This window comes from Perca fluviatilis, chromosome 7, assembly GCF_010015445.1.
Source record: "Perca fluviatilis chromosome 7, GENO_Pfluv_1.0, whole genome shotgun sequence".
NCBI lineage: Eukaryota > Metazoa > Chordata > Actinopteri > Perciformes > Percidae > Perca > Perca fluviatilis.
In genome coordinates, this window is record NC_053118.1 from 33,604,537 (window position 1) to 33,629,490 (window position 24,954).

The 24,954-nt window shown below is 40.8% G+C and overlaps 1 protein-coding gene and 1 non-coding gene across 5 annotated transcripts; both read left to right on the forward strand.

Moving 5' to 3' along the window:
• The first annotated feature begins 1,309 nt into the window (after positions 1-1,309).
• nt5c3a (5'-nucleotidase, cytosolic IIIA) lies at positions 1,310-24,409 on the forward strand. Of its 4 annotated transcripts, none has more exons than XM_039806734.1 (9): positions 1,310-1,342; positions 1,714-1,972; positions 13,901-13,999; positions 15,205-15,274; positions 16,234-16,366; positions 17,048-17,137; positions 18,691-18,853; positions 19,280-19,480; positions 24,074-24,409. In XM_039806734.1, exons 2-9 carry the CDS (start codon positions 1,835-1,837, stop codon positions 24,173-24,175), a joined length of 996 nt encoding a protein of 331 aa, XP_039662668.1. In that variant the 5' UTR covers positions 1,310-1,342; positions 1,714-1,834; the 3' UTR covers positions 24,176-24,409. The 4 variants fall into 4 exon arrangements, with proteins under 4 accessions (XP_039662668.1, XP_039662665.1, XP_039662666.1 ...); XM_039806731.1 differs by having other exon boundaries at positions 1,311-1,342; positions 1,659-1,972; XM_039806732.1 differs by lacking the exon at positions 1,310-1,342 and having other exon boundaries at positions 1,373-1,972.
• trnap-agg lies at positions 21,395-21,466 on the forward strand. The gene has a single exon. It is a non-coding gene; the product is annotated as a tRNA-Pro (tRNA).
• Positions 24,410-24,954: the final 545 nt, after the last annotated feature.

Genomic DNA, 24,954 nt, shown 5'->3' on the forward strand with positions numbered 1-24,954 from the left:
AGGGCATTTTATTGTACATTACCTTGTTCACTTAAGGTGATGTTCAGTCAAATCAAGAGCTCATTTGAATAAGTATATTGACACTTCTGCTCTCAATCCCAGAGAGAGACTCTTTAATTTGCATTTGATCCCTATGGCCTGCAACCAAGGATGATGCTGTGATGTTGGGGTTAGGGTGCAGCATGACTGTTACCAGAAGGTTCCATGTGTAATCCCCCAATTACCCCAACTGTCCGCCAAATTACAATACACTATGCTTAATGTTACTTCATAGCTCTTTCAATGCTTGTTTAAAGCTGCATTATAATGGAGACCATTATATGAAAAACTCAAAAGACAAATGTACGTTGCAGCAGTCATAAAAGATAAAGACACACTTTGTTCTAACGGCTTATTGATAGAGGGAATTCTATTGTACATTATACAAAAGCCTTGTTTACTTAAGGTGATATTCAGTCAAATCAAGAGCTCATTTGAATAAGTATATTGACACACTGCTCAGATACAGTTCCAGCTAGATTTATCTTCTTTTTCAAATGACAACTCTACAGGATGAGAAACACTGCACACAGCATCTGTCTTTGTATTCCTGAAATGTTCTTTTAAAATAAAGTGAAATGGAGCAATCTTCCCAATTCTTGCAATAATTTACCTTAAGGAAGTGACAATGGCTTGAAAAAGAAAGTAAAAAGAAAGTATCTATTGACGTGTCTGGTAATATTGATTATTTCAGTTCTGTTGAAAGTCTCGTTTGTTGTGCCTTGTTAAACAGTTCTACATGTTGGGATCTTTTTAGTGAAAGCATCACACAGATTTGGGATATTCTATGTAATTTAATTGTTGTTTGTTACTAATCGTTATGTTTGATACCTACGTTCTGAGGTGTCTGTCGAGTTTTGTGACTTGTATCATTTTGAATCACGATTGTTTCATCTTTCAAGAATTACGTCCCATTTAGTCCGTTGTATGGGAACTACCCCTCTTTATTTCAATCTTCCCGTTTTCCAGTATACTCAAATATAATGTGTGTTATTTACCCATTTTCGATGTGTAAATAGACAATTGCCTGGTAAAATATTAGCCATAACATATAGGCTACATAGTGAGGTACTAAAAGGGACACCAAAAGTGTCTTCTGAGAGGGTGCAGTCAGATAGCTTGAAATGAGATCATTAAAAATGTGTGGATGTTTTTTTTAAATGACTCAAAATGTTACTACGAATTTGTGTATTTTCATTAATTAACTTGTATGTTATTGTCTTTTGTTTTGACACTTCCTGTACAAACGGAAGTGCTTTATTTTTAACTTTACAGTGAAAAAGGGGTGAGAGAATGCGTAAAGGTAAGAGAAGGAGCTCACTGTTATTTTTAAAACTTTAACTACATAAAAATAGCTCCAAGGTTAGAGGTAACAATGTGAGTTTAATTTGAATATAGCTACGTCCAGAAAGATTCGGACTTTAATGTCATACGCTTTAATCTTAGCCTCCCTCACAAGTTTGCTAGCTTAGCTAGATGTTGTTAAGTAACGTAACGTTACAAATGGTTCAAATGACGTTCATTTAATGGTTAAATTGTATGGTAAAATAAGTATAATATGCTGACAATATTTTGGATTCGTTTTCTGCCTGGCTGTGTAATGTTTTTCAAACATCGAGATATTACGCTGGAGGCTGGTCACCAAATAATAACAGAGTGACTGTTCGCGTTCAGCATAGAGGATCTTTGTCCGCGGGTATGCGCCAGTAGGAAGGCGCCTTTTGACGGAAGGCAGCAGCAGGAGAGTGTGGACTCGGGGCGGCGACCGGTCAGTGGAATAACAGCGGACCCATTCATGGACAGGACGGCCGTGGTGAAGGTCGGAGCCGCGGCCAGCGCCAGCGTCTGTGCCCTGTTCGGCGGCGTGGTTCTGGCCCAGTACATCGTCGCCAAGAAGAAGCGTGCGGGCAAGAAAACCAGGATCATAGAAATGGTGAGTTAACTCGTGCTGCGTCAAGACGACCAGGGGCAGATAAGATAAGAAACAGGAAGTGGGGAAGTTCTACCTTCAAAAATAAATGCGCGCACCTTTTTGTCACTTAACGAGTCTTAACGAGGCTGTTGAGAGCATAAAACATTAGGACCACTTTCAATTTTAACCACAGGCGCAATATATAGTAGTAGTAATGTATTCTGGGGCATTCTAAACTTTGCTCATCATTTTCACATGTTATTGTATATTGTGCCATGAGGTTGGCTATGTGAGCATCTGCACTTTGGATGGTAGAATCAGAAATCGAATTGTGTATATATATATATTTATTGAGTAAACACAAAGTAAGTAAAGCATTACATACATTGGTATTGCTGTTTTTAATATTTTGACCCATGCAAAACCAGAGCACATTGCAGCACGTGTTCGCCTCTATTCTGAAGATCACGTCCGGACATTTTGACACTGTTATTTTTGGTGACTTGACTGTAGTGGAGTTTCATGACGCTCTGCGCAGGCGCCGGTGTTCTTTTAAAAACAGCAGCTGTTTTTAGAGGTCATCAGTTTGCTCTTCTCCAGCAGAAAGAGCAGCAGCTCCTCTGAGCAGAAAGTTTAGACAGCCGAGCCTGTGTTAGTGACTAGCTCTAAAGCGCGTTCACTGTCCTGGTCCTGGACGCAGCTTCGTGCTGCTGCTGTTGTTGTCGAACAGGCAGCATGGAGGTTATTCAAGCTGCAGCAGCACAAACACACTCAGTCCCGCTTTCTAACCTGTCCGACAGGAATCAGCCTTCTGCGCAGACTTAACACATTCACACAAACTGCAGACCAATAAGAAATACTAGAGGAAAGTACCATATGTCAAGATTTCTGTGATTCAAGTATAATTGTCAGTAATAATACGAATTAGAGATGGTCCGATACCTGAACTTGTGTATCGGTGCTTCATATATTTTATTATGTTTTAACAGCTGTATACTACTATCCCTGTATGGATGTGATATGATTTCTATCTTTGTTGTCGGTCTGGCTCAGGTTAAACTCTTTGTGAAACATGAACAAACACAAACAATGAATGCCACAGAACTTCCTTTTATTCTCCAGTTTGACAGTCAGTTATAACTACACAGCCTAGGAAGTAAACCAAGCCTGTTTATTATCATTAAACATTGCATTGTTTTCTTAAATAAACATAAAATTGACTATTACCATCAACACATGTACTCGTTAACTATTGTTAGTGATGAATTGAGGCTTAGGTTCTTTGCACCATGACCTCGAGCCAAACACTTTCAGAAGCTTATTCACTGAAGAAGGAGTATTAATGCGTAGCTCCGGCTAACGGATGGTTGCCATCTATAACCTAAAATGGAATACCAAAGGTCTACACTAGTATATATAGGTTATGCACGCAAAACGATGGATTGTAAAGTTTGTAAAGTAACCAGAAGGTTAGTTAAATAACACTTGCCTGCGGCTTCTGCTCTCTGCTTGTTGTTGCTGCTGCTGTAAGCCGTACTTAGAATCATCAACAAATTACAAAAAAGAAATGCAACAAATATTTTTTTAATTTAACTTATTTTTAAAGTAAGTGCTGTAATATAACTAGCAGGAGACAAGTAATAATTGAGGGTAAGTTTGGAGACATTACCTTATTTAATCATTAAATTAATAAATATTTTTGTTGCATCTCTTTCGGTGTTGTAATTTGTAGATGTCCCTAAGCACTCTTTACTGCCCGGTAGTAACCGCAGCCAGCAGCAGCAGAGAGCAGAAGCCAGCAGGCAAGTGTTATTTACATAAACTTCTGGTGTACTTACAAATTTTACAATCCATCGTTTTATGAGTACATAACCTATTTGTACTACTGTAGACGTTTGGTATCATTTCGGGCATTATTAGTGGGGTAATGTTAAGAGACACTTCGGATCCATTAGCCTCTGCGCTAAGCTATTCAGCGGCTAACGCTACTCTACGCTAACTCTCCCAATGTTCGACCCAGGTGAAAAAAGCTTCTGGGGGGGTGTTTGGCTCGAGATCATGGTGCAAAGGACCCTAGGGTGAAATTACTCCGAACCATCACTTTAACAATTAATTGCAGTTAAACGAAGAAAACGGCGATTATGTAAAATAATTGTGATTAGACAATGATGTAATAATTGTTACAGGCCTACACAAAGGACATATAACCATTAGAATTTTCCACGAGCATTTTGTGACTTTTCTTGATTATATTTGGCCTGTAGTTAATAAATAATGCATAACGGCTTTATAAAGGCAATTATTTCATTTCTTTTCAACTTAAACACCGTCACTCAAATGCCTATATGAGGATATATGTAGTTCAACAAAGAAGAAGAGGTTTAATATACATCTTTTCACAACATAGTTTCTTTTATGTGGTGCATGGATATTAAACCTTTTTTTTTTTTAGGCTATAGAAGATACTTAGACTTTTTGTTACAGGGCGTTTCTATGTACTGTATATCTACTGGAATGTATAATGACTCATGTCTGAGTTATTTGGCTCCACCCATAGAGGGGCATCTCTGTATGTGCTGTCTAACAGACACACAAACACTCACAAAGCCTGTTTACCTGAAATGGGGGTCCCTCATATTCAGCTGCCACTTTTCACATTTCATCACTTACAGTAGAAACTGTACAATCAGATTTCAAAGTGGCCACCACAGCAGTCAGATGCTCTGGCTGCAGACTTAACATTTATCAGTTTTATTGCTTATAATTTCCCTGGCAGGTAACCTCCTCTCATTATGTCATTGTACAGTAAGTGTGCTTTTATCAGCATTGGCTGACTCCCAACAGTCTAAAGTGTGGGGCTGGGCGTTACAGCCGTATGTCTGGTTTGCGTCAAAGCAAACCGTACACAACACAGCTTTTTGTTCACGTTTAGCATTTCAGTCCATCATTGCAGGTTTGACGACACTGTGACCTTTTGACCGCTTTACATCTGGTTGTTTCATTGTTGATTTAGGAACTTACACTTTTTACTGCCAGTGTGTGAAATAGAAGTTGTGAAATGTATTTAATTAACCTGAGAGGCCATGCCCTGTAATCTCTGATGGGAGGGTCAGAGATAGGACGTGAAACTGTGCCCTTTGTGATGCATCTTGGAGTTGATTTGTGATCGTGTTGGCCTCACTATGTGTTGAGTTATGTGTATGTGTTTTAACTGTGAGCAACTGGGTCAAACCGTGAGCCGACCTCTATATACACACATCAAAGTGAGCAGGGGAAGATCCAGTGAAGCTCTTCAGGGGGGCATTGCATATTGCAGATAACGCGAGGCTTAACCTAGTCTGATCTGTGCAGCCTGGCTTGGTGCGTTTCACGAAGGCCAAGCCACTGAGGAGGAGCGACTAGGTCGAGCCAGGCTGAAGTCATTTGGATAGATGCGCGTTCATGGCTTTCTGCAGGCCACCAGAAACCCTCTTTTGCAAATCCAGCCTTGTGTTTAAGAACAACACCAGAGGATGTGTTTTGGGATGTAAGTAGCCAGTGTGGCTTCTGGATTGAAAACCGTTTTTGTTGTTTCCTGTCCGACCTTCAGCGTGGAAACCTCTGTTGACCATCTGCTTTTGATGATGCCCGGCACAAACATCCGCCCCGAAACCTCAGGAGTCTAAAACCACACGACAACAACTCAGTTAGGCGTTCATTTTCTGTCCTGTGTTGGAATTTTACAGGGACATTCATTTCTCTACTGACTGACTGTCACAGAAAAACAAACTGCATTGTTGTACAGCAGAGTATCCTAAAACCCCTGGGCTTGAATGAGACTCTTAATACTACCAGAAAGGTCTTTTCAAAACACAGACGGCAAACAGGTTTTTTTAAGATTATTTTTTGGGGCTTTTCGGCCTTTATTTTTGACAGGACAGCTAGGTGAGAAAGGGGAGAGGGTGGAAGACATGCAGGAAATCGTCACAGGTTGGATTCGAACCCTGGACCTCTGTCGAGGCATATGCCTTCATGTATATGTGCGCCTGCTCTACCCACTGAACCAACCCGGCCACCACAGACAGCAAACTTAAAGCTTTTCTAACCCCAAAAATGTTTGTATTTACATAAACACACACACACACACACACACACACATATATATATATATATATATATATATATATATATATATATATATATATATAGAATGACACATTGGTAAAGCCATAAGCTCCAAAGTTTGAGTCTATAAAACCCCATAAATCATGTCTTTATTTTTCACCCTCCTGTTGTGTTCTTTAACCCCCTCATGTTGCAAAGTAGACACAGTTGTTCTTAGTGTCCTGAACAATTATTTTTTAAAACTTTTTCAGGGGGACAAATCTACCTCTTGTAAATATTGAGGGGGACATCCCCTGCACCTGCCCCCTAAAAACTCTAAGCCTATGCATTGAAGAAATATGAAACACATGTAAGGGTGCGGTAGAAACCAGTTATGGCTGATATAAAATACCACACCCAAAGTTTACTGCAGCAGATGCTGACTTTGATTAATAAGTTTAAATGAAAAAAATGACAAAGGCAAAATGACAACTCAGTGCTGTTTGGTTTCCCTGATCATTCACAGAAGAAGGAATGTATTTGTTATTCTCTTAATTTAGAAAGTTGATTAGGGTTTGGCATAATTCATACATAAACATTATTGGCCACTAACTGTTGACAAAACTTTCATGTGCAATTAAAAAGTAAGTCAAATTTTACCCAAAGCTGTCATCTCAGAACGGTATCTAGTATTAGCATCTCTTAAGTCAGCGATCAACAAGAAGAGAGTCTTAGATAGTGATGTATTTGAGGGAATTGCAACGAAAATAAATTTGAGTTTTATTGGGCAAGAATAACCTGAACTCCGAGCGGGCCAGCCTCTTCCTGCAGTGACCAACCATGGCTGTATAATAAGAACTGGATGCAGCGTTTGAGGCGGAGCCCCGTTCGTTCCTATGAGATTTGCTCAGTGGCGCGTGAATCCATCATGGAGCCAAAAATTACCCGGATGACCGGCGCTGCTCCTGCTCTGTGCGGCCCATAGAGCAGGTTGAATAGAGACCTCTGAGCCGGCTACTTAAAGTTTAACGCTCCGCTAAATGATTTAATCGTGCAGCTCTTCTGGACTTTCCAAATGTTATTGGACCGAATGGCTCAACTTCTGATAGTGAAACGAGTCTGGGGTAGTGACGCTCAAAGAAATGTCATCGAATGACTTACAGCTGTCTATTTCGGCACGTAAGTCTATGGGGAAAAAAGTCCTTTTTGGGCCCGAGGGCATCAGGTGACAAGTTGGGAATTGCAATTCCACTGTTTGGCCACTATGTTCAATTTGCTTGAAAGCCTGGAGCACTTCCTAGGGGGCCTCCCTGTGACCAAAGCTTCTGCCAGTGGCCATGCTGCTTTATCAGCAGCAACAGATGGCTGTCACCATGACAAGCAGAGCCATTTTTGATAGGTGGGGTCACCAGAGACTGTGGGGGCAAACAGGGAACCGATGAAGGCCCTTGATGCAAAGCAAGCACTGTCTCGTACATTTACAATTCTCAGGCATGTCTTAATATCACGCCATGTTCACAGAACTCGTCGGAACGCCCATTTTCAAGATGGTTATCGTTTGGATAGGTGTGGAGAGAGAAAAAAAGAAATTTAATTAGCAGCAAACGTTTTGTGGAAGTAAAAATAGTCGTAGTAAAGGTTGCAGTAGAAGGAGGAAGATCAGGAGTAGTAGTAACAGTTGTATAGAAGTTGAGAAAATAGTCAAAGTTGCTGTAGTGTCAATAGCAGCGGTAACGTCAGCAGTATATGTTTTAGTAACAGACTAGTAGAAATGGTAAGACTAGTAGTGCAGTGGCATTAATGGCAAATATAGTAGTTGTAGTAAAGGGGTGTTGGTAGCAGAAGTTGCAGCACTATCAGTATGAGTACAGTTGTTTGTCAGAGGTGTATCCCATTACAACAACAGTCCTGGGATCAGCAATCTCTCCACAGCTCATGCACTGCCCTCTGCCACCTGTCAAGGTGAGGCTCAGAGGATTAGGCGCAGCACCAAGCTGGTTTGGTCACCACCTAAGCCGAATGAATGTAACTAAATTACTTTTGTCAGACTTAATGATAGTGGACTTTTTTTTAGCTTTGTCTTTAAGCTATTTTGTGTCTATTATATCTGCTCTAGTCTTCCACAAACGTAGGGAAAACACTGACAGAGTCTCTGCACTTTGTCTTGATGACCTTTGACCCCAACAGGCCAAGGCTGGGTCACAGCAGCATGGACCTATCCGTTACCTTTGCTCAGGCTCGTGTAGATCAGGTGGGATTTCAAAAATAGTGCTGGGAGAATGCTGGACAGGCAATATTACAGCTGTTGGAAAAAGTCTATCCGACTGATAACATTTTCTGTGCGAGTGTGTTTCGCAAACTAGGGATCGACCAATACTGTTTTTTCAAGGCTGATATCGATAGAGATTATAAGTAGTTACTGAAACCGATAACCGCTATTTTGGAACCGATACGCATTTACAGAGAAAATGAAAATCTTTAAGTCAAAATTAAGATTTTGGAATGTTACACACTCCAACACAAAGCTGTGTTTAAATGCTTTAAGCAATCATTTAATAAATTAGAAACTTTCAACATAATACTCAGTAAAAGAGAGTCCGATAGTGTTGTGGGCAGGACATTAAGTCAGACTCAGTGGTGAGAGAAACCGGAGCAGAGGGACAGACACAGAGCTGTAGCTGAGCCAAAGTAGCAAATTCTTTTTTTAAAGTGCCCATATTCTGCTCATTTTCAGGTTCATAATTGTATTTAGAGGTTGTACCAGAATAGGTTTACATGGTTTAATTTTCAAAAAACACCATCTTTTTGTTGTACTCCACATTGCTGCAGCTCCTCTTTTCACCCTGTGTGTTGAGCTCTCCTGCCTTGTACTGACTGAAGTTGGAGAAACAGCTAGCCGATGTGGTATTTGCTAAAGTGGTTAGCATACACCAAATATTTCGGCTGATGACGTAGACAGACCTGCCGGTTTTGACCAGCTCGCCCAGAGACTGAAGGCAGAAGACATTCAGAAACCCGTTTCTCACTACAAGCAGCATGGATGTTTTTTTTTTCTTCCAAGTTTGTATGCGTGAGGAAGCACCAGAGACACAAAATAACACTCCAAATCCCAGAAAAAGTGATTTCTTTTCATAATATGGGCACTTTATTTAATTAACTTTATCGTTATCCAGTCCCTCTAGAAAAACGCGATTATGCAATCGCATAATTCAATGCATAATCAGCCAAAGTCCGCATATTTATGCGGGGGCCGCATTTTTTCAAATACGCCGCACTTTCGCCGCATATATTGACGATTTCCGCGCAAAATATGCGGGGCTTGCATGGTTTCATAATCCCCGCATTTCCGTTGCAAAGAAAGTCACATATATCTTAGTGGAAAGTTGAAAAATGTTGCGTTTACTTCACACAAGAGCAGCATTTTCCCCTGTTGCCATGGGAACGTTATGAAGTGACGTAATTACACGACGTGAACGTCATTGAAAAGCAGGGTGTTGGAGGAATCACTTTTTTTTTCTCTTTTTCATCAACCCTCAGTTTTTTGCAAGTTCCCGCAATTTTTGCAAGTTCCTGCAATTTCACCGCATAAAATTGCATAAATATCCCGCATATTCCATCGCATTTTTTAAGAAAACGTGCCGCATAATCAAGGCAAATAAAACGCTGACACAGATAATCTACAAACTGCCAGAAATCGGGCCCGACATTCGGCCAGGGAAGATAATCGGTCTATCCCTGATTCAAACAAGGACTTATGTAAGACTTTTAAAAAATTGTTCTGATGGCTCCACCCAGCGTTGCTGTCACATTCCGAACTCATTGCCCAATTCTAACAATTGGGCAATTGTTTGCAGAAGATAATACCACATTTAATGCACGACAAGCTGCTGATAGATAAATAGGAGGTCAAGGTACAAAATGAATATCCACATGTTTGTATAAGTCTGATTTGATTTGGGGTGAGAGGCATGACTTTAAAGCTTCTCTTGATTCTCGCTCAGGGCTGAGTACTGAACTTAGATACTTTTTAGGCACCGACCGAATTGCCTGTGTTGAAAAATGCCTCATCATTCAATACCAAATTTCAATACCCAAGAAGTAAATTTAGTCAGTGAGCCAATAAGCACGCAGCATGCTTCTACCTAGATCTAATAATGCTGCTCCCGGTACTTTAGAGGCAATTCGGTCGCTGCCTATAAAGTATTGAATTCGGTACCCAGCCCTACTAATGTCCTCGGGCAGGTAGTTCCTAAGCCGAGGTGTCCTGATGGAGAAGGCACCGTCACCTCTGGTTTTGAGCCTTGACTTTGGAACGGTTAAAAAGGGCCCCGCCCCAGGACCTAAAGTTGCAAACAGTCTTGTACAGTATGGGGTCAGCATTTCTGTGACATAGTTGGGGGCTAGACCCGGACATGCTTTAAATCTTAAAATCGGTTCTAAAACAGACATGGAGCCAGTGAACTGAAGGATTGGAGTGATGTGATGTCAGTTAAAACTGTTGAGAAGATTACACCCCATTGATTACCTGTGTGTGTGTGTGTGTGTGTGTGTGTGTGTGTGTGTGTGTGTGTGTGTGTGTGTGTGTGTGTGGTGTGTGTGTGTGTGTGTGTGTGTGTGTGTGTGTGTGTGTGTGTGTGTGTGTGTGTGTGTGTGTGTGTGTGTGTTTGCATGTGAGGGATGTCCATTGGGCGCCTGTTGCCGTCATGTGTGCCTGACCATTGTAAGACCCAACAGCCTGACGCTCGCACTGAACCTTGACCCTCGTGACCTGCCGTCCGCCGTCACGCTGTTTTCTGCATGTGTGTGTTTGTGGGGGGGTGGGGGTGGGGGTGGAGGGGGCTGTTAAAATGTGTGTACTCAGCAGTAGTAGTGCTAAAGCGAGTCTACCCTCTCTGATTGATTTTAAAGGTTTCTTTTTCAAAGGGTCAAAGGTCACATAACTGAACCAAGGATAGATTACAAATGTCACTTTTCCTCCACTGGCCCTATTCCATGGCTTTTTATAGTGTGTGTGTGTGTGTGTGTTTTTGTGTGGTGTGTGTGTGTGTGTGTGTGTGTGTGTGTGTGTGTGTGTGTGTGTGTGTGTGTGTGTGTGTGTGTGTGTGTGTGTGTGTGTGTGTGTGTGTGTGTGTGTGTGTGTGTGTGAGAGAGAGAGAGAGAGTGTTTAGTGTGTTGACATGGGTCAGCTGAAATTGTCATTGTGTATTTACTGTTTCTGTAAATGTATGTGTGTTTGAGCCTCTGAGTACACAGTGGGAGGGGTCATGTTGTCTAATACATTTTTGGGTGACGCCCCCTCCCTCCCTGACTGTCGCTGTAGCTATAAAAGCCCTCTGCAGCCACACAATCTTTTCCTCACGTTCTTGTTTAAGCTGACACAACAGCCCCCGGTAAGTTAGAGTGTTTGTGTACTGTGTGTGTGTGCGGATGTGTTTTTATGTAACTGGTCATACTCCAGGCTGTAGCCATTTTTGGTTCATAGTAACTAAAAAAAAAGAAAAAAAAAGGTAACAAAATCCTCCTGAGTGTTCTGTTATTGGGATATTTGACCTTTGACCTCAGTATTTGCTGCTTGTAATGTTAATCCAGAAATGGAGGCTTTTTCCCTACTTCGCACTTCTGGTAGATTTGTAATGTTGCAACCTGTGCTCGCTAAAAAGAGCGTCTGTTTAAAAAAAAAAAAAAAAAAACTAAACAATAAATTGGGGAAAGGAATGTGATGCAGCACAGCTGGCAGTATTACATTTAGTGTCTTTACAGTATCGTTGTATTTAATTATTGATAGTGATTCATGTTTCAAAAGAAAGTTTGAATTTCACTGCCCTAAGGGGAACACGCCCTGCAAAAAACCTCCATGAATGAGACTGTTCTTCTGCACTTTTTCTTCGTCTTCACTCGGCAACAATGAAGTTCGGGAAGTTGCTTTGGGTCTTTGCACGCTGAGATAAGTGTGTGTTTGTTTGTTTGTGAGTGATACGCTTAAGAGAGAGTAGGCTGGAAGACCTACGTTTTATTTTTGGCCTGTGTTCTGGCGCTTCATGTTTCTGCAGGATCAGAGAGATTAACGAGGTGCTACGACGTCTGATGCTGATTATGTAACAAGGGGAAGTGTGTGTGTGTGTGTGTGTGTGTGTGTGTGTGTGTGTGTGTGTGTGTGTGTGTGTGTGTGTGTGTGTGTGTGTGTGTGTGTGTGTGTGTGTGTGTGTGTGTGTGTGTGTGTGTGTGTGTGTGTGTGTGTGTGTGTGTGTGTGTGTTTTTGTTATTTCAGTTATTCAGCGCAGTGTACATCTATATGCACAGCTGGTGTGTTGCCCCTCCCACACCTGTCAACTTTGTTACATCAGAAAGAGCCTTTAAGCTTTTATATATTCATATCTGTAGATACATCTATCTATATATGTATTGATAGATACTAAAGGTTGATAGACATCTGTCACTCTTAAAAAAAAAGCAAAAGCAACATGACAAACAACAAAATCAAATCAACTAGCACTTCTGAATGTCCACCTATTATCATCCTATAACTTCATTCTGGCTTTTGTTAAATATATCACTGTCTGCATTTGAGAATGAGATGCAACAAATTATTTTGTAGGTCAAGCTTACGCAAATATCGTTATAACATTTTGCATTTAAAAAAAAAAAAAAAACATTTTGTCTGAAGCACCCTGTGTGTGTGTGTGTGTGTGTGTGTGTGTGTGTGTGTGTGTGTGTGTGTGTGTGTGGGTGTGTGTGTGTGTGTGTGTGTGTGTGTGTGTGTGTGTGTGTGTGTGTGTGTGTGTGTGTGTGTGTGTGTGTGTGGACCAGGGAACAGTGTGTTCAGAAACACTGAAGGCTGACGAAAAAAGGTCATTAATTCCAGGTTGACGTGATCAGTTAAGTTCGTAAAACTAGAGCTGCAAAGAATAATCAGTTAATCGATTAGTTGTCAACTATTAAAGTTTGATGATTAATCAGTAAAAAGTAAAAATCCTCTGATTCCAGCTTCTTACATGTGAATATTGTTCCAGTTTCTTCTCTCCTCTGTGACAGTAAACTGAATGTCTTTGAGTTGTGGACAGAACAAGACATTTGAGGACGTCGTCTCGGGCTTTTGGGAAACCCTGACAGACACTTTTTCACCATCTTCTGACATTTATAGACCAAACGACTAATCGAGGGGGAAAAAAATCAACAGATTAATCGACAATGAAAATAATTGTTAGTTGCAGCCCTACATAGCACTCAACACACAATTTCACACATACTACAAATTTAACTTCAATCCAAAACAATCAAATCAACCCTAGTTGTCAACACACAAACTCCTCTTCATTGCTGTTGTCCTCCTCCTCCTCCTCCTCCTCCTCCTTCCTCCTCCTCCTAATTCAAACCAGAGCTCTAACCAAAGATGACCCGCTGGTCAAAGTGCTGTTGTTAGACCCCAAAGTCTTTCAGGAATCTCTTAAAGCAGAAGCATCTGTTAAGCTACAAGTGCTAGTCTATGTCCACAACGTTCCACTTCCAGGATTGCTCCGGTGCCCCTGGAAATTCCGCCTGATGTCTTTCATTTCGGCCGGATGTCCGTAACCTTCCGGTTCTTTTGTGTTGGCGTTCTCTAAACTTCGATGGATTTGTGAGGACTATGGTTAACTGCTCCTCAGATCTCTGCAGGGTAAATCCAGACAGCTAGCTAGACTATCTGTCCAATCGGAGTTTTCTGTTGCACGACTAAAACCTTAGAACGTACACACGTTCCACCAAAACAAGTTCCTTCCTGAGGTCATTTTGCAGAGGTGCCGTTGTGCTAGAGCAGGGAGATTTTTTTTTTTTTTTTTAAATAATAATATAATAATAATAATAATAATAACTTCTCTCTCCCTCCAGATGCCTCAGTTTGAGAAGTCGACGGTCCACATGAGGGACCCCGAGAGGGTGGAGCAGATCATCTGTGGCCTCATCAAAGGAGGAGCTTCCAAACTACAGGTAGAACATCCAAGTCCTGATGGCCCCCTATCCATTCAGTGTTTTGGTGAAACAGCGCCACCTAGTGGTACTTAAGATCAAAAGCCCTTAGCAACTGGAATTACTTCTAACGGAGGTTCAGTGCTTTAAAGGTCCAGTGTGTGTGAATTTCTCCCATCTAGCGTTGAGATCGTATATAGCAATCAACTCTCTCGCACCACGCAGTTCAAAGTACGTATTACAGCTATGTTAGCCTTCACGCTTCAAAAAGCCGGTCTCTTGTTCTTTTCAATGTCCTTTTTCTTTTTCTGGGCGAAGAAGAAGAAGAAGACTCCTGTTCCTGAAATTTGGATTTAGAATAGGCCTACGTGTGGTCCTCCATTTTCCTTCTTCAAACTGTGAGTTTATCATGTGACAGTGAAAACGCGAAAGGCGGAGCAGTATGTCCTGTATGTCCCTTACAGGCTAACGTATTTCAAGATGGAGCATGAATATGGAGCGTCTACCCCAGTTCATGCAAACGCAAATGTAAAATTTCAAGCCAATAGGAATACTTGGAATTGATGGTGGTGGTAAATATTCATGAAAAGGACGAGTTTGTGAAGGGCAAGACAGATTTTGATAATGAACAACTAAAAACGTTATACACTGGACCTAATTTCTGAAGCCCATTACCTGGGAAAGATAGACTCATTTTTCTAGAGACAAACACGGAATTTGCTTCTTAGTGTTTTTGCACATTCCAAGCAGCATTTTCAGATGCAGCAGCAGTGGCAGTCCAGCATTGGGCCTTTCTCCAGCTGTAATAAAGTATATGATATGCGTGTGTATGGTCTTATATGTCACTCGCTCTTTTGGGTTCCCCATGAGGTCCTATGTTTCTTTTAGTGTGGTGCGATTCATGTATTTGAAGCTGCAATGGTTAATCGATTAGTTGTCAACCGTTTAATTAACAACCAACCATTTTGATAATCGCTTTTAAGTAAATGTTTATGAAAAAAAGTAAAGATTCTCAGATTCAATGAGAATATTTTCTAGTTCCTTCACTCCTCTGTGACCGTATTTTTGAGTTGTGGACAAAACAAGACCTCTGAGGACGCCATCTTGGGCTTTTGGGAAAAACACAGATTGACACTTTTTCACCATTTCTGACATTTTATATGCCGTGGTAATGTCAATGTATTCCTCTGGTTCTGGTAACCCAAATGTTCCCGGCTCTGTTGTAGATCATCACAGACTTCGACATGACGTTGAGCAAGTTCGCCATCAACGGCAAGCGCTGTCCGTCGTGTCACTGTAAGTACAACAAGAACACAACACGAGACGTTCCTTTAGTGTCGCCACGTTCATTTTTTTTTCTCAATCTTAATTTAAATTCTCAATTTCCCAATTTCCATGTGGTTTTTCTTGCCTGTTTGAAACCGATACAATAGAATAGAATGCCTTTTATTATCACTGTACACATGTACAATGAGATTAAAAGCAACTCCTTTTCCAGTGCCAACATGTACATAAAATAAATCCAACATGGAATAAAATAAGTAGTGCAAAAAAAGGGGGGTCAGGTGCACAGTTCTGAGACGCTATATACATATATACAGTACAGGCCAAAAGTTTGGACACACCTTCTCATTCAATGAGTTTCCTTTTTATTTTCATGACTATTGACATTGTAGATTCTCACTGAAGGCATCAAAACTATGAATTAACACATGGAATTATGTACTTAACAAAAAGGTGTGAAATAACTGAAAACATGTCTTATATTTTAGATTCTTCAAAGTAGCCACCCTTTGCTTTTTTTATTAATAAGGGAAATAATTCCACTAATTAACCCTGACAAAGCACACCTGTGAAGGTAAAACCATTTCAGGTGACTACCTCATGAAGCTCATTGAGAGAACACCAAGGGTTTGCAGCGCTATCAAAAAAGCAAAGGGTGGCTACTTTGAAGAATCTAAAATATAAGACATGTTTTCAGTTATTTCGTACACTTTTTTTAAATAATAATTCCATATGTGTTCATTCATAGTTTTGATGCCTTCAGTGAGAATCTACAAGGTAAATAGTCATGAAAATAAAGAAACACATTGAATGAGAAGGTGTGTCCAAACTTATGGCCTGTACTGTATATGTAAAAAGGTTTTATATACAGTGTGACATGCAGTGTGGGTTATTGCACATTATTTGAATATTGTCCAATAGTGGGTGATCATATTCAATGATCCTAACGGTGTCATTCTTCTTTTGTACAGATATCATCGAGAACTGCAGACTGGTGTCTGAGGAGTGCAGACAGAAGCTGCTGCAGCTCAAGAATAAATACTACCCCATCGAGATCGACCCTCATCTCACCATGGAGGAGAAATACCCATTCATGGTGGAGTGGTACGACACATGCACACAAACCTGCCCGCGTGTAACAAACGCACACAGTCATGGTTGTGCGTCTGCTCACAAGTTACAACTAGAGCCCGAACGATAAAGGATATTTAAGGCCGATATCGATACAAATATTTGGTGATTTAAAAATCTGATATTCCGATATATCGTCCGTTATATATATATATATATATATATATATATATATATATATATATACAGATTTCCCTAACATTAGTTATTATGATAATGCAGTTTAAAAATAAACTTGTTAGTTTTATTGTCCCACAGAACAGAGGAACATCAAACTATATAATATAGTTTTGATAAATAAAATGTATAAAAATACAAACTTAAGATATGAAACCCTTCAAGGGTTAAACACAAGTGTAGCCAACAGGGACGTTGCAGAGCGCCCTCTGGTGGACAAACTATACAACGCCAACACTCAGAACATGGTTGAAGGGGGTTTCGTCCGTTTTTATTTTTTAAATATTCATTTATCGGCCATTATAAATGCCGATACCGATAGTTTGGAAAATGCCTAATATCTGCTGATAATATCGGCCCCACCGATACATCGGTCGGGCTCTTGTTACAACCAGCAGAATATACCTTTCTGCAGAGGTATACACGGTGTAGCTAAAGTGTGTGTGTGTGTGTGTTGTGTGTTGTGTGTTTTTGCAGGTATTTCAAGTCTCACACGCTGCTTGTGGAGCAGCGGATAGAGAAAGACAAACTGCCAGAGATGGTGAGAGAGTCTGACGCTGCACTCAGGTACTTGTTCCTCAACGCTCGCCTGGACTCTCTGAACACTGTAGGGTTACTGCAGTTTACTGTTGCATTATGGGTCCAGCCTTTGGCCTTTCTAGTCTTATCTCGAAAAAGGCCACAACGGAGTGAGAAGGTCGGGGGCTCAGTGGATCCTCAGGGCTGTTTTTAAAACAACACCTGGATCTAAATGTTTTCTGATGCTGTTTTAATGTGTTTGTATATTTAAAGGGATTTAAACCTCGAGCCAAATAAATGAACCTTTCTTTATTTGCACTTACTTTCTATTAATGAACAAAATGCTTATTTTATAGGTGTTAAAGGCACAGTTCACCCCAAAATCAATAATACAGTCTAGATGGTTTTGGTGTGAGTTGCCCAGTGTTAGAGATGTCTGCCTTCTCTCCAAGACAGTGGAACTAAGATGTTTGTGCTCAAAGCGCCGATAAAACCCATTTGGAAAAACCTCAACAGCAATGTCTCTCTCCACAAAGGATGACCCAGTTACTCGAGATGATCCACGGACCTGGTTGTGAACCGTTTCATGAAGGAAGTATGGTAGAAAGAAAATAGTTCCCACATGAAACTGCTCACAACCAGGTCTGTGGATCATCTTTTGTAAGCGGGGTCAACAATCTATAGACTGATGAATAGCTACAGGTAAGATTTTGGGGTGAACTGTCCCTTTTTAATTTAGTATGCAAATAAACCTGTGTTTGATATGGTCAAAGAAAAGCCTTCACATTGCACAGCCCATATCCAGAAGAGAGTAAAGTGGCAGATTGTAGCATACCTTACAGCAGTGTTTCTCAAATGGGGGTACGTGTCCCCCTAGGGGTACTTTGGAGGACTGCAGGGGTCCGTGACATTTTTTGCAAAATGTTTTTCAGTTCAAAGGCTGTAGTCTTTATTTTTTCTCTCCAAGTTTGTCACTTTTTTCAAAGTTTTTGTCACTGTTTTTGAAGTTTGTCACCTATTTCTTTTTTTGGAAGGTTTTGTTGCTTGTTTTGACCTATTCTTGCCTTTTCTTCCTTACTTTTTTAAGTTTTTGTCTCTTTTTTCCAAGTTTGTCGCTTATTTGAATTTTTTGTCGCCCTAGTGTTGCCTCCTTCCTTCTACATAGCTTTTTTTTTCCAAGTTTTCATAACTATTTTTGACCTATTCTTGCCTTACATCCGTCTTTCTACCGTCTTTTTCAAAGGTTTTGTCGTTTTTTTCATTAGCATTTAAAGGATTTCCAGGTACAAGGCTGTTGTTTAGTAAATATATTCTTGACTTTTTTTTTTGTCCTACCAAAAGTTATTCACGCTGGTTAGTGGTGGGTACATGGCTTAAACAGTCTGTTCAAAGGGGGAACCTTATTGAAAAAAGCTTGAGAACCACTGCCTTAAAGAATAAACTAAAAAATCTGTAAGTCATTGAATGTTATTACAGAATGATATAAAAACCCACATATGATATCAGATTTGCCACTCATTTCACTGTTGATGCCCCGTTTGCCTGAAGAATAGCCGCTGTCTCTCACCAAGGTGTCCCTCTCTGTGTCTGCGTGGTTTCAGGGAAGGCTATGAGCAGTTCTTCGACCGCCTGCAGCAGCACAATGTGCCCGTCTTCATCTTCTCGGCTGGCCTGGGCGACGTCCTGGAGGAAATCCTCCACCAAGCCGGAGTCTACCACCCCAACGTCAAAGTGGTGTCCAACTTCATGGACTTTGACGAAAACGTGAGTCCCACAGAAACAAAAGACAGACACATCTGTTCTTCTGCTTGCGTTACAGCTCAACCTTGTCCAGGCCCAAACGGAATCTGCAGACTTATTAGTTTTTTTAAAGTTTTCAGCAGTCCTCCAGAATGAAAATCCACGGAATTTAGCTGACTGTTTTTTCTGCTTTCTGGAGAATTCCGCATCTGCAGATTCCGTCTGGCCCTGTATAAACTAAAGACACACTCTAGCTGTGATGGAAACCGTCCCCTATCACAGAAATAATGCACTACAGTATATAGTGTGTTCGCCATTTTTGTGTTCGAATTTCCGCTGTGATCGTTAAAATAGCGCCCTATATAGGGAATAGTGCGTGAGTGAATGGGTTTCGAACACAGCCCGAACAATGTCTCACCACGCTGGCTGGATCTGCTCCACATCTCACAGGGCGTCCTGAAGGGTTTCAAAGGCGAGCTGATCCACGTGTACAACAAACACGACGGCGCCCTGCGGAACACGGACTATTTCAAACAGGTGAAGGACTACTCCAACATCGTTCTAATGGGGGACTCGCTGGGGGACCTCAGCATGGCCGACGGCGCGCCCAACGTGGAGAACATCCTCAAGATCGGCTTCCTCAACGACAAGGTACGGGCGGCCAAGACGCGTGACAATCCATCCGAAAACAAACTTTTAAAGTGCTCATATTATGCTCATTTACAGGTTCAAAATTGTATTTGGAGGTTATATCAGAATAGGTTTACATGGTGTAATTTTTCAAAAAACACTATATATTTGTTGTACTGCACATTGCTGCAGCTCCTCTTTTCACCCTGTGTGTTGAACTCTCTGTTTTAGCTACAGAGTGAGGCATCTCACCTCAAGGAATGCAATGCTAGCAGCTAGGCTAGCCTTATAACATGTGTTACAAAGTGACGTACGTTTGTTGTAAGTCCCTTTGGGGTGGACTTTGCACTTTTTCACTTTGTAAACCTATAACGTGCACAAAAAGATATGTGACACTATAAAGGAACGGGGGAAAGCTAAAAAGCATAATATGAGCACTTTAAACATTTAGTTAATTGAGTTCACATTCTTAGAAATAATCCATAAACTGATGGTCAGGGAGGGAGGCGATGTTTGAGCTGTACACGGAACTATCTACTATAATAGCAGGGATTTGAACTAATTTGACGTTTTCCGTTAATGTTTCCTGTTGAGTTTGTCTGCTTCTGATCATATTTATTTGGGTTTTGCACTTGATGCGTCTTGATATTGTACATTGTCTATAGAATAGAAAAGATAGAATAGCTCTTTGTCATTGTTTTCAACAACGAAACACAGTTTAGCAGCTCTCAGTATGACAGTTAAATCACAGACAAACTCAACAGAAATATCAAATATAAATAGTAAAAATCGAAAATAACAACAGAATAGGAAATTGAAATAGTAAAATATAACAATCAAGATAAATGAACATGATGAGGTGGCACTATATACATAGTTATTATGCTATTTATTGTTTCACAGCCAAATTCTGCAACTTCCAGAAAGAGTTTGACACAATTTTAAGACTTTATTAGTGAATATTACGTGATGAAAATCCTTCACTCTGACTGCACATGTGTCCTGGTTGACGGCTTTTAGAATTTAGAGCAAAAGGAGTTTGCATCCAAAAGGAATTAAACCTGTCAGATAAATACAGCGAATAAAAAGTCAAATATTTCTGTCTGGAACTTTAGTGGAGGCCAAATGAGAAGGTCCCAAGAATACAATGTACAAAATGAGGTACTAGGACTTCAAAAAATGTGTTTGTATTTGTAGTTCTTTTACCGATATTTAAAGTAATTGCAGAGATGATGATGTGTGCATACACAAGGCTGAAGAGCAGTGATGTTAACTATATGAAGACAACAGCAGTTAGCATGCTATTAGCTAGCATTACAATGCTACGTTTTGGTTTAAAAAGGAATCTGTGGAGAAGGAGATTAAAGCTAGTATGGTATAGCATTACACACAACTGAAGTCACTGATCCATTATTATTTTGACTATTATTGCCACTGTCCATCGCATCCCCAACCGGCACCGTCAGACACCGCCTACCAAGAGCCTGGGTCTGTCCCAGGTTTCTTCCCAAGAGGGAGTTTTTCCTCGCCACTGTCGCACTGCTTGCTCTTGAGGGAATTACTGTAATTGTTGGGGCTTTGTTAATTATAGAGTGTGGTCTAGACCTACTCTATCTGTAAAGTGTCTCGAGATCTTGTTATGATTTGATACTATAAATAAAATTGAATTGAATTGTTACATCAACCGCCATTCTGTTTGGATGGGAACATAGACTGTGTAAAACAGCATGAAATGTCCATGGGAAACTTTTAACACACAGTTGGAGTTTTTGGAACATGGTTTAGGCTGCAGTACCATAAAGCGTCCTGCAGATGGCACTCGGTCGCAAGAAGTGCATCTGAAGAAATATGAGAACAGTTACTTGAGAAGGCAGAAGTTTGGCCAACGTGGCAGCTTGTAAATCCAAAATCCGTCGGCTAAAGAAACACGAATGTGGCTCGTTGGTCTAGGGGCATGATTCTCGCTTAGGGTGCGAGAGGTCCCGGGTTCAAATCCCGGACGAGCCCTCATTTTTGCCAAAATGTAACCCTCACCAGGGTCTGAAGGAAGAGAATCACTCCTATTAATACTAACTAATCATCAAAGCATAGTTTATTTGTTAGTTTCTCTGGCTGGAAATGGGAAGTTTACAGGTTACATTACATAACCTCAATTTATAATAAGACTACAGTGCAATTGCTCTGCCAGTTTTTTAAGATAGATAGTTCTTTAAACAAATGACAGCTCCAGACTGACATCCCATCTATCCATCTTTTTTTGCATTTTGCACTCATGCGCCTTGATGAAATTGCACATTCTCTTTTGTTTCACAGACAAATTCTGCGACTTCCAGGATGAGTTTGAAACGATTTTAAAAAGGGTTATTTGTGAATATTATGTGATGAAAATCCTTCACTCTGACTGTACACGTGTCCTGGTTGATGGCTTTCAGAATATAGGCAAAAGAAGAGTCTAATTGCGATTTTTCTGCCAGATATTGCGATTACGATTCGATTTGGGAATTTTTTTTCTTTAAAGTTTAGCTCATAGTTCAATATTCACTATGTAACAGATGAAACATGTCATGGAGCATTATAACATGAGACAACATCAAAACTGCTCTGTATTCTTAGGGAAGGATGAGATATAATAATGAGATATGAATTGCCAGCAATAAGCATAAGTATGGAACATTGAGCAGTCAAACACAGACCATTTATCACAAAAGCTAAAGTTATAATAATAATAATAATAATAATAATAATAAAAACAATTCCAATCAAAAAATATCAGTACTTGCCTGTAAACTGAATGTTTTTGATACGCCTCAGTTCAATGACAGCATCTACATATTGTTACTTTTATGATCATAAAGGAATACAAAATAAATGAAAAATCCACTGAAAATAGGACATTTCTGTAAACAATCGGTGACAATGTTACATTGTTCCAGCATTTGAACAGCAAATGTAATGATAAAAAGAGGAATAAAAAAAATCTTAAAACCAAACCTTCCACTAAATATTGATTAATCGCGGTCTTCACGATTAGCTAATCGCATTCTTCACATTTCAATTTCCGATTTGAAAGCGGTTAACCGTTCAGCCCTAGTTCCTAAGAACTTAACGAAGGCTCTCTGTATTCCGGACACTTCCGACAGCTCGCAGTATTCCGGACACTCAGCTTTTTTCCCGCATATTCTGTAGATACTTCATTTTATGGGCAATATATACATATATGTCATCCTTGTCTCAACCTCCAGTTTCCAGAGCCAATAGTTTAGGAGAAATCAGCGTGAGTTTCCAAAGTGCGCCTATGAAAGACTTGAGATCGCAAAGTACCGGTTCAACGCATGATCACCGACCATCAAAATGACAGAAACGTTCTCAAGGCCTCATAGAATATTTACGAGTTAGTTTTTGCAAACATTTTTTGACTTTTTTTTAAAGGGATACACCCATTTACAGAGGCATTTAATCTGACGTGAAAATCCCAGCCGTCCGGAATAACGTTAGCCCTCGCGCTAATCCGGACACCGTGTCTACTGACAGTTTTTGTGTCAGTCAAACTGTAGTATGTGTGTAAGACCTGCCCCCAGAGACAGGTAAACCAATCAGGCGTTATCTTTCCACGCATTGATATTTTATGGGACTTTTACTGTGCTTACTGCGTCGAAAGTGTCCGGAGCACAGCGAGTCTACGTTACCATTAAAGGCCAACTCCGGCGCAGAATGACCCTAGGGGTTAATAACACATGTGTACCGAGTCGACCGTTCTCTGGGATCTGTTTTCATGCTAATCGAATGTGACCACTTTTAGCGCAAACCGCTAATTAGCTCATAACGCTAGTCGTCGGGCCACGCGAAAGATAAAAGAAATCGCTATTTCTACACCACTAAACACCACTACCAAGGCTCAAAATAGCACCACACTTCCACGGTAGCATAATGAGGGTCCCTACTAGGGCTGCCACCTTTTAGTCGACTAATCGGTCGTTTTGGTCTTAGTCGACTAAGATTTCTTTAGTCGATTAGTCATTTTTTATGCTTATTCATGCTTAATTACTCATTTCCAAGAAACTTCTGAGCACATTCATGGTAAACACAAGATTTAAAGTGGTACTTTTGCAGGATTAATTGTGGAGAAACTCAGTTTTACAGATGGTTAATTAACTACATTTATATTGTGCTTTTCTAGTCTTAACCACCTCTCAATTAAATCAACTAATCGATTAGTCGACTAAGAATTTCTTTAGTCGAGGACAGCCCTAGTCCCTACATGTAAACCGAAGCATTGAGAACTTTGTAAGTGTACAGACAGTTTATTAAAAAGATAGTTTAGAAAGACAGTACCGTTCGGTATACAGGTAGGCGCCATCTTGGGAAAACAGTCACGACCAGTCGAACCACGAACGCCGTGCTTGAGCTATGCTACTGGTGGTTACACGGCGTTCGTGGTTCGTCGTTCAACATATCCCGGAGGACGGTCGACTCGATACCCATGTGTTATTAACCCCTAGGTTCATTTTGCGCCGGAATTGTCCTTTAAAAGCTGCTCGCTGTGGCTGCCTGGAGATTGATGACATGAACTGTGAAGCCGCTGCTGACAAGTTTCCTCCCGGTCTCACCCTGCAGGTGGAGGAGCGGCTGGACAAATATCTGGACTCTTATGACATCGTCCTGGTGAAGGACGAGACTCTGGAGGTGCCCAACGCCATCCTCCAGAAGGTTCTATAACTCCACGCTCAACCTCCCCCCCCCCTCCCACCACCCCAATCCTCTCCTCCCATCAGCCCCCTTCCAGCTTTGGGCCTGTCAGACTTCTAACACCAACCTAAACCTTTGTCGATGGTCCAACCCCTCCTCTAGCTCTGGTCCCCCCCCCACCCCACCCCCCCTTGCTCTTTAAAAGCCTTTTTTATTTTTTTATTTTTTTCAAGACATCTCCTGAATGAACAGTTTTAAAAAGTCCACACAGCAGCAGCAGCCCGTCTCTGGTGTGTTTTGTCCATTTGAATTGTTTCTGATGTTCTCTCAAAGTCGTTTTTATGATTAAAAAACAAAACAAACAACAACAGAATAACCAAAAAGTGAGGTAAAAACCCACAAACTCTCACTCCATCTTTATAATTTGCACCTTTTGTTTGGCATTGTTGGATTATTTTTCATATGGTAATAATTGTATACCAGAAAGCAGGCGCCTACCGACTGACACGGTGTTTTCTTTGAGCTGTCCCGACACGTCCGTCACCTCGGTTCCTCGGATCCTGGGGCTCTGGTCAGATGGGGAAGGAGGCCGTCTTGCATCTGCAAAAGCTTGCTGGTCCTTTAAAGTAATTCAGTACACACAGGACCTTGGGAAAATTAAATTCCTAGTCAAAATGACGTGTTGCAAGGTGACAGCAGCAATATAATGACCACTGTCACAGTATTGGTTTTACGAGAATAATGGATTCAGCTCGTCAACGTGAAACTCCGATGATGAGAGGAAACGCACTTTAAATTCTGTGTACGGG

Excerpts from the sequence above, each read along its gene's own strand:
- nt5c3a (XM_039806734.1), top strand. The coding sequence starts at position 1,835 with ATGGACAGGACGGCCGTGGTGAAGGTCGGAGCCGCGGCCAGCGCCAGC. Across the intron at positions 15,275-16,233 it reads GCGCTGTCCGTCGTGTCACT|ATATCATCGAGAACTGCAGA; the intron begins GTAAGTACAACA and ends TCTTTTGTACAG. Across the intron at positions 19,481-24,073 it reads TCGGCTTCCTCAACGACAAG|GTGGAGGAGCGGCTGGACAA; the intron begins GTACGGGCGGCC and ends CTCACCCTGCAG.